The sequence below is a fragment of the Nicotiana tomentosiformis genome, chromosome 5 (genome assembly GCF_000390325.3).
Source record: "Nicotiana tomentosiformis chromosome 5, ASM39032v3, whole genome shotgun sequence".
NCBI lineage: Eukaryota > Viridiplantae > Streptophyta > Magnoliopsida > Solanales > Solanaceae > Nicotiana > Nicotiana tomentosiformis.
Genome location: NC_090816.1, coordinates 101,306,613 through 101,319,370, shown reverse-complemented (window position 1 = coordinate 101,319,370; position 12,758 = coordinate 101,306,613). Strand labels below are relative to the sequence as shown.

At 30.4% G+C, this 12,758-nt stretch overlaps 1 protein-coding gene and 1 pseudogene across 1 annotated transcript; both read left to right on the top strand.

Annotated features, from left to right (window-relative positions):
• Positions 1-1,463, top strand: part of LOC138891436 (probable rhamnogalacturonate lyase B) — a 95,509-nt pseudogene extending 94,046 nt beyond the window's left edge.
• LOC104111030 (uncharacterized) lies at positions 547-12,465 on the top strand. Its single transcript, XM_070176636.1, has 21 exons — positions 547-557; positions 779-905; positions 1,211-1,265; positions 2,707-2,822; positions 3,879-3,901; positions 3,988-4,104; positions 4,202-4,321; positions 6,684-6,819; positions 6,974-7,144; positions 7,259-7,414; positions 7,543-7,649; positions 7,788-7,878; positions 7,995-8,136; positions 8,798-8,950; positions 9,071-9,191; positions 9,289-9,412; positions 10,062-10,261; positions 11,329-11,419; positions 11,651-11,700; positions 11,800-11,851; positions 12,343-12,465. Exons 1-21 carry the CDS (start codon positions 547-549, stop codon positions 12,463-12,465), a joined length of 2,286 nt encoding a protein of 761 aa, XP_070032737.1.
• The last annotated feature ends 293 nt before the right edge of the window (positions 12,466-12,758 follow it).

Genomic DNA, 12,758 nt, shown 5'->3' with positions numbered 1-12,758 from the left:
TTTTCACTACTCTAATATGGCTATGGATAAAACAGGATCAAGAACAAGAGTAGAAACTCTAGTATATGATGCGCCAAGGAATGGTCCAACATTATGGGAAATAGGAATTCCTGAAAGGACTGCTGCTGAATTCTTCATTCCTGATGCACAACCAAGACTTCTGAACCAATTATATGTTGTAAATAATGTAGAAAGGTGAGCTAAATTTCATTCAAATAGCTATTTTCTATCAAGTTTTATGTTGGTTTATTTTGCATAATTAGAAATGTATTTTCTTGGTTTTTTCAGGTTCAGGCAATATGGATTATGGGATAGGTACACTGAGATATACCCTGATGATGATTTGTTTTTTACTGTTGGATCAAGCTACTATCAAACAGATTGACTCTTTGCTCATGTCAATCGATATATTTACAAGTATGTTCACAATATCTTTACACCCTTTAGCCTGTTTTGTCGTTAGAACTTCCCTTTGCATAATATGTGAAATTTCGTGCTTAGTATGATTGAAGTCATTACTATAGCATATCCCGTGTGTTACCACTAATGGGTCTGGAGTACGATAGAAGTCATTATTCATGAAAAATGGTTTCCCGGGAAAATATTTCCTCGTACCAAGCACCAGAAACTAACTTTCTCGAAAATGACTTTCGTCATACCAAACATCCTCTATGTTATACTTTCTACAGAATATGGACCATATACTTATATCTAAAAGAGAATAGAACATTGCATATTGTTTTGATTTAAAGTCTTGATTGTGGCCTTTTTAATGCAGTGATGATGAAAACAAGACTTATGTTCCAACTACTTGGCAAGTTCTATTTGATCCTGATGATGTTGATCAATCAGCAAATTATACACTTCAACTAGCATTAGCCTCAGCAAATGATGATGAACTTCAAGTATATATGGACTATTATCTTCTCAATCCTTTTTCTTGTAACTTCCCAACTATAAAAGGGCAGTCTGGTGTACTAAGCTCCCGCTATGCGTGAGATTCGGGGAAGGGCCGGACAACAAGAGTCTACTATATGGAGTCTTAATTATCTTGTATTTCTGCAAGAGTCTATTTCCACGACTCGAACCCCTGACCTCCCGCTGGTCACATGGAAGCAACTTACCAGTTACGTCAGGGCTCCCCTTCATAAATTCCAAAGTATATTTGTTGTATTTTCGACTAAGTACATGTACATTCCTTTGTATTTAGGTTCAATTCAATGATCCAGATACAGATGCTCCTCACTATACAACAGGATTGATAGGCAAGGATAAGTGGATAACGCGATAGCTAGACATGGAATTCATGGATTATACAGACTATATACTATAAATGTTCCTGGTTCTCTTCTTGTGTTTGGAACCAATGTTATGCATCTTAAGCAAAATAGAAGTGAAATGCCTTGGAGAGGAATTATGTATGATTATATTCGACTTGAAGGTCCTCCAGAAAGTAATTAAACCGGAGCTTAAACTTTTAGATGAAATAGAACGGACAAATTTTGGAATTGTTGATGTTGATGGAATTTGAATGCTTAAGAAAAGTTGATCGTATCTATTTCTTCGATGCTATAAGTGTAGGTGCCTGTAAATATTTGGTAGCTTAGTCTACTAATCTTGAACCGGTAAGATTTAAATGATATTAATCTTCTTAAGCTTTAAAACTTTTTTTTTCTTTTTCATTGAGTTTTATGTTTCAAGCACGTTGACATTTAATTTTAACCAGTAAGAGAGAAACCAATGTAAAGAAACACTTGCTTGTGTCGTCCTTAGAGTTTGGACTTGAAACCTCTGAATAAGAGTAGTAAAATATTCCTTTTCTATGAACGTAGACTTTTTATTGACTTTCCTTATCTATTAAACAAAAATTTCCATATTCATTATGTTAATATTCAAAGAAATATAAAATTAAACTTCTCTTACTTCTACAAATTTCTTGCCTTATGTGTATATTGTACAATTTATAGGATAGTAATTTAACATAAATAACTGAAATTTGGCCAACCGACCAAACCTCCTTTGACAAAAATATGTCCCTGGTCAGCTGTAAATACTTAAATAGCTAATGAAACTAAACTTCAACTTTACTTTCCATTTTACTGTGAAAACAAAACAATAAATTTTGCATCTTACATAAAGCTAAATTTGAAGAAATTAAATAAGGAATGAGACCGTACTGTAGTTAACCATTTATTACATATTATATAATACAAATTCAAACGGTGTATATAAATACGCACAGAAAGTGTATGCTCTTTTCACTAATTATTTTCTAGTTCTTCCACTTTGATTTTAGAAGAGAATTGTTTTCTGTGTCTCAATTAATAAGGTTCACATAAACCTTTTCTCTCAGCTGATCTCTCTTTCACTCTTTTTATTCCTCAATTTTTCTGTGTTATCTTGTAATATAATATTCAGTGATTTTTATTTAGAGTCTAAATATTGACAAACAATTTATAATTCTTTTACATCATCATATTAAGTAGACCTACAATAATACATACGCTTCATATAATGTAACCTGAAAAATAGTGCAATAACGCGTTATAGCAATTAGTGTTATTACAGTAAGTTGATGAAAGATTCTTATACCATTATTGTATATTAACTTAAATCCATTTATTTAATGTTGACGTAATTTTTGTATGCATGGTTTATGATAATATTCGTGGATTTTCTTTAACTGTGATATTTGTTGTGTTGCAGTGTTAAGACATGCAAAAGATGGATTTCAAAAAGCAAAACAGAATAGTTTTGTGGTGGTTTGCTATTGTTTTCCAATTTTTATTGCTTGTCAATGGTTCACGGGTGCACCATTCAAGGTATTACCAGAAACTCTTCCTTAATTTCTTTTCTTTTTAAATATGTGAATTATGTATTCAGATTAAAAGAACAAATTAAAAACCAAGATACTGATCATGTGTTTCTCAAACTCCAAAAAAGTCTTTAAACTTCAGCATGATTTCCTTTTTATATTATCTAGTCTTCTTAGTTACGTACTTTAGGCTATGATTACGAGAGGGGAACTAGAGTTCTAGTTACGAGTTCGGCATGCAAAACCTAGTAGCTTTGATCAGAATCCAATAAACTGCTTTTTTTTAGTATACAGACCTATAAACTCAAAAATATTTATATATCCATCTCTAATGATGACTATTCCAACGTATATAGTCATTAGCAATTGAGGAAGAAAATACCATACTAAGTGACTAAGTCATCGCATATGTCCTTACCAGTTCGTCCATATCACATATGATTAATTAAAGGAATTGTAAGGTACAACATTCGAATGATAACTTGAAATTAACGACTAATTATTTTTTTATTCATTATTTTCTCTTTTAAATTGCAGGAATAATCTATCCAAAGAGAGTCGAAAACTGCAACAAGTTTCTCCTCCGGTCACAATGACTATCACAAGCGGCTATGTAAAACCCCTTTTACATATGTCTTAATATTGCACCTTTTTTTTTTAATTACGATTATTTTATACGAAACAAATTCACATTTGTTTTTAATTGTTTCAATCTTTATGCATGTTTTACCAAGGATCAAATATTGTTAGTTTGTTACCACTTGTTCCTAAGATGGATGTTATTAACCTATATATATATATATATATATATATATATATATATATATATATATATATATTATCATTTACTTATTTATTAGGTGGTAATTGATAATGGCATTCTGCAACTTTCTCTAACGAATCCCACTGGAGCGATTGTTGGAATAAAATATAACGGGATCGATAATCTCCTAGAACCCTTGCAAGAAACTCAGAGGGGGTAAGCTACAATTTTTATTTTATTTTTTAATTTAGAAATTACGCGATATTAAAATGATTTCTTTTGATTTTTATCAAAATGCAGATATTGGGATACTGTATGGAACGGTCGTTTTGACACGTAAGATTTTCACATTTTTATTTTATTTTCCGTAAAAAAGATTTTTCACGTCTAATATTTTTTTGGGGGGCAGGCTTTTTGCGTCAAGTTTTAGTGTCATAGCACAAGATGATAACAAAGTTGAAGTTTCTTTCACAAAAACATATAATCCTTTGGATGCTGGGAGTGCTCCTCTAAATGTTGACAAAAGGTGAGGGTTTATTTTAGAAAATTAATAATATTTTTAATGATATACTGAAATTACTTGGGGGGAAAAGGTTGATTTATAATAAAATAAATATATATAGGTATATAATGCTGCGTGGGAGTTCTGGATTTTATTCATATGGGATAGTTGAACACTTGAAAGGATGGCCTGATGTTATGTTGGATGAACTTAGAATTGCTTTCAAGCTCAGCAAGTCACTGTAAGTTTCACTCTTAGTACACTCTCTCTCTCTCTCTCTCTCTCTCTCTCTCTCTCTCTCTCTCTCTCTCTCTAATATACTCTATATATATATATATATATATACCTGTTAGCCGAAAAATTATATTGTGTAAATACTTCAAAATTTACTATATACTGAATCACCTTGTCATATGTGTATTTTTTTTATATTTGGGTTTCCCTTAATAAAATATTGACTTTGCGAGTGTTTTAATGCTTTCGAAAATTTCATGAACTATGTTATACTTAATGTACTAACTTTAGGGTACACACTTTGCACGTGTATATATATATATGTGTATTTGCGCGTGTATATATATCAGTGAGTGTTAAATTTTTAAAAATTTATATAAATATTATTTCCTCTATTTCAATTTACATAACACATTTTTCTTATTAAAACTTATATCGATATATATATATATATATATATATATATATATATATATATATATATATATATATATATATATATATATATATATATATATATATATCATGTATATCTTTTAGTTGTTGACGAAAACAATATATACATAGTAATTAATTTTAATCAAAGATCCAATATTATTTGTTTTTAGTCCTCTTGTATTTAGAAAAATATAGATCGGCTTGCGACTTTGAATAATTTTAATATAGAGTTTTAATTTTGTGAGTTAAAATTTTTCTTTTCTATTTTTTTTAGGACAAATACCAATAAAATTTGCTGCCTTCAACTTTTAGAAAATAAAATTCCACCAACCAAAACTTAATTAGTTTTTCTAGTAAACTTTGTGACTTTATTACCGCAACTTTTCTACTAATAATGTAATTGTAACATTTACCAATTGATGAGATTTCTGACATTGACCAATTATTTGTTTGGTTGGAGTTATGTTTTTGTTGTTAAACTAAATATTTCATAACACTAATAATTCATCATCTTTCTATCTATTTATAGGCTCTTGGGTCTTGATTACTAATTCTTGAGTCTTGATTACTATTAAATACTTCTTCCATCTTAAATTATTTGTCGTATTTCTCTTTTACACGTCTTTAAAGAAAAAATTAATTAGAATAAATTTTTGACTATTTACCCTTATTTATGTCTTTAATATAATCTCTCTTCATTGAATATTTATTTTATTTATGTGTCATCTCCATCTTCAAGAATAATTACTACTAAGGATAAAATGGAAAAAATAATTAATTTTATCTTAAACTTCTAAAATGACAAATAATTGAAACATCTATTAGACATTATGATAAATAATCCGAGACAGAGTGAGTAGAAATTAATTCTTCATATTAATTGTATATTGGCTTATTTTAACTCTAATTCCCTGTCTAACTTTAATTTCAGAATAATCAATAATATTGGATCAAAAACAAAAATGGAAGAACCAATATAGTATTTCTTTTCTTCAAATTAAAAAGTAATAGCAGTTCTTTATTTTTTGACGTTAATGTCTTGAATACAAATATAATGCTTAGTGGTTAGATATTAAAACATTGAAAATTTGAATTCCTAAAACGTAGTTTAACGTCAAAATTAGTTGTTATAATTGGTCCTAAATATTAGGATTTTGAATTATAAAAGAAAATATTTTATTGATTTAAATGTCCTAAATATTGAGATTTCCTACTATAATAAATAAAGTGTAGTTGATTTCAAAATACTAAATATTAGAAAATTAATAAAATAACTATTCTATCAAGTGTGAATTGTATTTTTTAAAGGTAAAAAGGCGAACGGCATTTCGTTAAGGGTTTTCGTGCTTTTAATATAGTATAGATACATATAGGGTGTGTCATTCTCAAGTTCGTTCGAATATTGAACTTGAAATCTTTTGTATATTGAAAAGGACAGTACTTATTATGTTGGACATTAATTTTGTGTAAACTCTTTTTAAAATGACTAGGTTCCACTTTATGATATTTGTGTGGTTATAAAAATTTCTTATTAAGGGTAAATGGATAAAATAAAAGAGTTTAAAGTTAAATTATTTTCAAGTTTAGAAATGTGTCATTTATTTTAGAACAGACTAAAAAGGAAAGTACCTCTAGTTTGAAACGGAGGAAGTATATGTTATATCCCCTTGACTTTCACATGTATATTATTTTATATTTTGAATCTCGTTATTGAAAATACTGACTCCGTAACTGCTTAATTTGCTCCCAAAAATTAAATTTCTTGAACTATGCAATATCTAATATATACACATATACGTGTGTCATTGTCAAGTCAATTCCAATATTAAATTAAAGTCTTTTGCATAACTGAAGAGGACAGTACTTATTTTGTTGGACATTAACTTTGTTTAATATTTGGTGACCTTTTTTATTTTAATATTTATGACTAGGTTCCATTATATGGCAATATCAGACGATAGGCAAAGGGTGATGCCATCAGAAGAGGATCGCGCAAGTGGCCAAGTACTTGATTTTAAAGAAGCTGTTAAACTCACAAATCCTTCCAACCCTAAACTCAAAGATGAGGTAAAAATATTTTTCCAATATTCAACTAAGATATTTTATTGCCGAATTTACACTTGAGTATAAATAATTAGGTTAAGTTGATTTACAGTAACAAATAGACTAATAACTTATTATAACAAGTTAAATTATACTGATGTAATATTTTGCCCTTTAGGTGGATGACAAATACCAATACTCGGATGAGATTAAAAATATTAAAGTACATGGATGGATAGGTGATACTCCACATATGGGGTTTTGGGTAATCTCACCAAGTTATGAATATTGCAATGGTGGTCCTATGAAGCAAGATCTTTCTTCTCACGTTGGTCCAACATCCATGGCAGTAAGTAACGAATTTTTACACTATCACCATATTGAAGTTAAACTTTATAAAAACGTTATAAGTAAAAATTATTATAAATATTTGGGCAATTTATCTCTTTCTTTTTTTGTACAGGTATTTTTCAGTAGTCATTATGCAGCACCACTATTGGGAGTTTCACTAACAAATGGAGAGGCATATTGGAAAAAGGTTTTTGGTCCTGTATTTTTCTATGTTAACTCAGATTCTGGCATTGATCATACCGTACTTTGGGAAGATGCCAAAAGACAGGTAATTAATTAATCTCAATTAACATTGTTAATTTCACTTAATAAATATATTCAATTTAAAAAATCTTTTTTTTTTTTTTGCTGAAAAAAAATGTAAAATAAACACTAAAATTTTGTCAATTTTTGCAGATGAATGAAGAAACTACAAAATGGCCATATGACTTCCCAGCATCAATAGACTATCCCCATGCAAATGAACGCGGTTCAGTTAGTGGTCAATTAATGGTCCATGACGGGTAACTCTATACTATTAGGTCACTTAAAAAATAACTACATATATAACAACAAACTGATTGGTAAAATTCTTTACGTTATCAGTGTATATAATCATTTATAAGCTATTTTATTAAAGAGTTTCTATAAATGTTGTTTAGGTACATAAACAAAGATCTTTTTCCTGCAAAAAATGCATATATTGGACTTGCCAATCCTGGAGTTGCAGGATCTTGGCAAAGTGAGACCAAGGTAATGCCTTTTTGTCTATATTTTCTATATATAGAAACTTGAATATATGGTTAATTATCAGTAACGTTAGATTAAAAATATTCTTATTATGTTGTTTATTTATTTGTTATTGACAGGGTTATCAATTTTGGACTCAAACTGATGATTCTGGTAACTTCAAGATAAGTAATGTTAGACCTGGAGTTTATGGCGTATATTCTTGGGTTCCTGGAGTTATTGGAGATTACATGTTCTCCTCTTATATATCCATTACGCCAGGTATTATTTGACCGAACATGAAATTTAAAAAGAAAGATATTTATGACATGTATCAATAATATCCTAAATTTTGGTCTTAAACATGCAATCTCGTTTCTATAATTACAAGAGCATATCATAATTAAGGGTAAAATATGAAGAATGCATCATGTTATTGATAGGGGTGTCAAATAGACAAGTTGGACCGATTTAGGACAGGTCAAAATGTGCAAGTCAATAAATGAGTGGGTCATTGGCCCACCCAAAAGTTACTTGGGTTGAGATGGAGTGAGTCAAGATGAGCTAAAATCTGGTCATTGTCCAAACCGCCCAACTCTTACCAAGCTTTAATTAATATGTGTTATTTTCTTATAAATTGTTTAATTACTAAATAAGACCTTTTTTCTTCAAACCAAAAATATATATTTTAAAGATATTTTGGAAAAATTACTCATGGATCAATTTGGGCTAACCCAACTTTAGATGAGCCGAAATGGGTTAAGTCAAGATGTGATGAGTTCAACAAAAGGGCGGGTCATTGACCCACCCAATTTTGGACGGGTTGAACGGGTCATGTTTTTCTGGGCCAATTTTGACACCTCTAATCATATAAATTGGAATAGAGGGAGTAATGGACTATTTATGACATAATTTCTAACAAAGATTGATTTATTTTGTGCAGGAAATAACATAGATTTAGGTCAAATAGTTTTTGAAGCTCCAAGAAATGGTCCAACTCTATGGGAAATTGGCTTCCCTGATAGAACTGCTGCTGAATTTTTTATACCTGATCCATTGCCTGGTCTTCAGAATTATTTGTACATTAACACTACTGTACATAAGTAAGCTTCAATTAGTCCTAATTTTGTATCAATTTTCATTTTTACATTAGACAAAAACTCTACAATATGGAATTTCACAAATACATTGATTTCATTATCATTTATTTCTAATTACAGGTTTAGACAATATGGTTTGTGGAATCGTTATGCGGATTTGTATCCTAATGGAGATTTAGTATACAAAGTTGGTGTTAGTGATTTTCGAAAAGATTGGTTCTTTGCCCATGTAACCAGGTGATTAGACAGTATAATTTCTTCGTTTAATATTTTGTTAATCGTGTATAATTGTATGTTTTAGTTTTTTAAAATATTTTTTTTAATATTGCAGGAGAAATTTGGACAATACTTATGGACCAACAACATGGCAAATTTCATTTGATCTCACAAATGTGGATCCTAATGGCATTTACTATCTTCGTATAGCCTTGGCTTCTGCATCCTATGGCCATTTGCAAGTATGTAACATCTTTTAGTTTTTAAAATTCATAAAGAAAAAACAATATTGAGAATTTTGAAAAAGAATAAACAAATATCAAACGGTTATTAAGTTTTATGCATTGACGATTTAATAACTATTTACACAATCAAATTATTTTAAGATAATTACATATAATTTTTATTTAAGTATTGATTGGTAACAAAGTAGAAATAGTGATGCTATAACCGGTTAAAGTACATTGATATTGTAAATAAATTTGTTTTCAGTCTACTTTTTTCTGACTAGAAATAGATTTTTATAATATCAATTTATTTTTTTCAGCCTCTTTTTCATACTAGTAGTATTAGTATTATTTTTAGATTTTTAGATTTCTACTACTACCTGTTGTTTCTTTCGCTTCGATTATCTTATCATCTTATCTTGCTGTTGTTACTGCTTCTTTTTTCTTTTTTACTTGAGCTGGGGGTCTATCGAAAATAGGCTATCTACCTTTACAAGGTAGGGGTAAGGTCAGCGTACATATTACCTTCCCTAGCTAGATCTCATTTATGAGATTACGCTGAATTTGTTGTTGTTGTCTACTCTTTTTTTTCCATTAGTTTGTCCTTTCTATCTCCATAGCAATAAACTTAATATTATTTTTATTTTTATTTCTATATTTATAGGTGTGGATAAACACTCCCTCAAAACCAAGGCCATGGTTTGATACTTTACAAATTGGGCAAAGTAATGCAATAGCCAGACATGGAATTCATGGCTTGTATATGACCTTCGATATTCAATTTCCAGGGAATATACTTCAAATTGGTGAAAATATAATATATTTGAAGCAAGCTTCAGCTAATGGTCCTTTTAATGGACTAATGTATGACTATATTCGTCTTGAAGGACCTCCACAATAAAACATTTTGGAGACAGAGGAGGATTTTGATAATTAGAATTAGATAGATTTATTTTTAAAAGTGGGTATATGCACAATCAATTTTTTATTAGGTAGTCATATTTCTTTTTAAATTTTTGTATTCATTTTTTTTACGAGAATTGATATTTTTCTCGAGAATAATGTTTTGTTTCTCTTCGTTGGTAATCTTAGTTTTGTTTGTTTGGTTGTCTTCCGTTTATAATTATCTCTTAGCTAGTCTTTGCCTTATTAGCTTATTCGATACTTATTATTCCTTCCGCTCTACTTTAGTTGATTTTTTGATTTTTTTGTGGTGCACAATATTTAATTTTTTCAGATATCAAAAAGAAATTAACTTTTTTTCTCTAAAGTTGCCCTTGGAGTAAAGAGCCTAGGAGTATTTGTTATATTTTTAATGAAAAAATTAAGATTAATATGGTCAATTTCATTGTTAATTAGTACTAAAAGATGGATCTCTTAATATGTGAGAAAAACAACCGAAAAATCAATTAAAGTGAACCAGAGGGAATATGTATTTAGAACGTGCTAGTTTGATTTTTTTTTTTTTGAATCTTGTGATATTAAGTAAAATATATATAATCAAAAATATCCTTTGAAGCTTTTAATCTTAAAATCTCACTAAAAAATTAAAATTCCACATTCAATTTCAAAACACACTATAAAATGGATAGTAAGACATTGTTTTAAAATTATTGTTTGTCGTGTTCATCTCTAATTATAATCGGAAGCATGTGGAGTTGCTAACAAATGACACGTGAAAAGACTAGGAAAATGACTTCGAAAAAGACATTCTTATGATATACACACACGTGGCGTAGTTAGTTATAGTTAGTTATGCTTAATTGTCATTAGCTTAGCTGTAACATAGTTATAGTTAGTTATGTTTAGTTGTCATCAACTTAGCTGTACTTAGCTGTATAATTATTATTACTTTGCTAAGTAGTTAGACACTAGTATATATAGTCTATTAACGAGTGTAATGAGATAAGCGGTTATCATTTTCTTCCCAGACTCTCTTCTGCATGTCTTCTAGAAGTTTCCGCCATTGAAGAGCTTGCTAGCTCGAGCTCCAGCTCATTGATTCTCAAGCATTTTAGCATGGTATTAGAGCGGGCGATGAAGATGAAGCACACGAACTGATTTTTGATTGAAAATCTCGTTAAGTTTTGTGAATCGATTGTGAATTCCTTCTTCCAGTCATCTCATTTCATCAATGGCAGAGTTGACGATTCCATACACATATCGGCTATGCCTTGGTCCATCTGATACTCCAGGTGTAATTCTAATTTCGGTAAAACTTACAGGATCTGAGAATTGTAATCTCTGGAGCAGGACAATGAAGATTGCTCTTCTGGGGAAGCGGAAACTAGGTTTTGTAACAGGTACTTTTACCAAGGAGTCGTGCACGGCAGAATTGCATGAACAATAGGAGACTTGTAATGCAATTGTTCTTTCATGGCTTATGAACACTATATCCACAGAGCTTCTTATGCACACCTTATTTGGGAAGAACTGAGAGAAAGATTTGACAAGGTGAACTGTATAAGGATCTTTCAATTACACAGAGCCATAGCTACTCTGTCGCAAGGTACTGACTCTGTCTCAATCTATTTCACTAAGCTGATGAGCCTTTGGAATAAATACAATGCCCTAGTACCCACTCCCAATTCAAAAGAGTATGTTGAACATCTTCAACAACAAAGGCTATTGCAGTTCCTTAGTGGCTTAAATGATTCTTATGATCAAGCTAGGAGACAAATTCTATTAAAATCTGAAGAGCCTTATATTAACCAAGCCTTGTTATGCAAGTTGATAATAATCAGAATTAGATAAGTAAGAAACCATTCCAGCAGTGTGAGTATTATGGACTTAAAGGGAACACAAAGGAAAATTGCTACAAAATCATTGGTTACCTATAAGATTATAAGAGAAAGAAAAGGTTCGATGTTGCTAATGTTACTGGCAACCAATATGGTCATGGAAATGGTAGTCCTGGTGGGTAATTTGGTTGTGGCACTCAACAGCCCTTTAATGCTGCTAACAATGCTTCTGCTTCAGCACAAGGTATTTCGGGAAGTGATCTGCATAGCACTTTTGTTGGGAAGGGACCATATTTCACAAAGGAGCAGTACATGCAGATTCTATGATTGCTGAACAAAGAAACTGGTGATAGCCAAGCCAACATGGCAGATATTACTGCTTGTTTGATGTCACACACACTCATAAAAGAGTGGATCATGGATTCTTGTGCAACTCACCACATAACAGCTATTGAAAAATTATTAAATGATGATCCTAAGACCAAGAAGTCATCTGAGGACAAAGTTCATTTACCAACAGGGGATAAAGTTATTATTTCCAGTATTGGTCAAGCTTTTTATTTGGAGGAGAAGCAGTGGACAATGTGCTTTATGTTCTAGACTTCAAATTTAATCTCTTA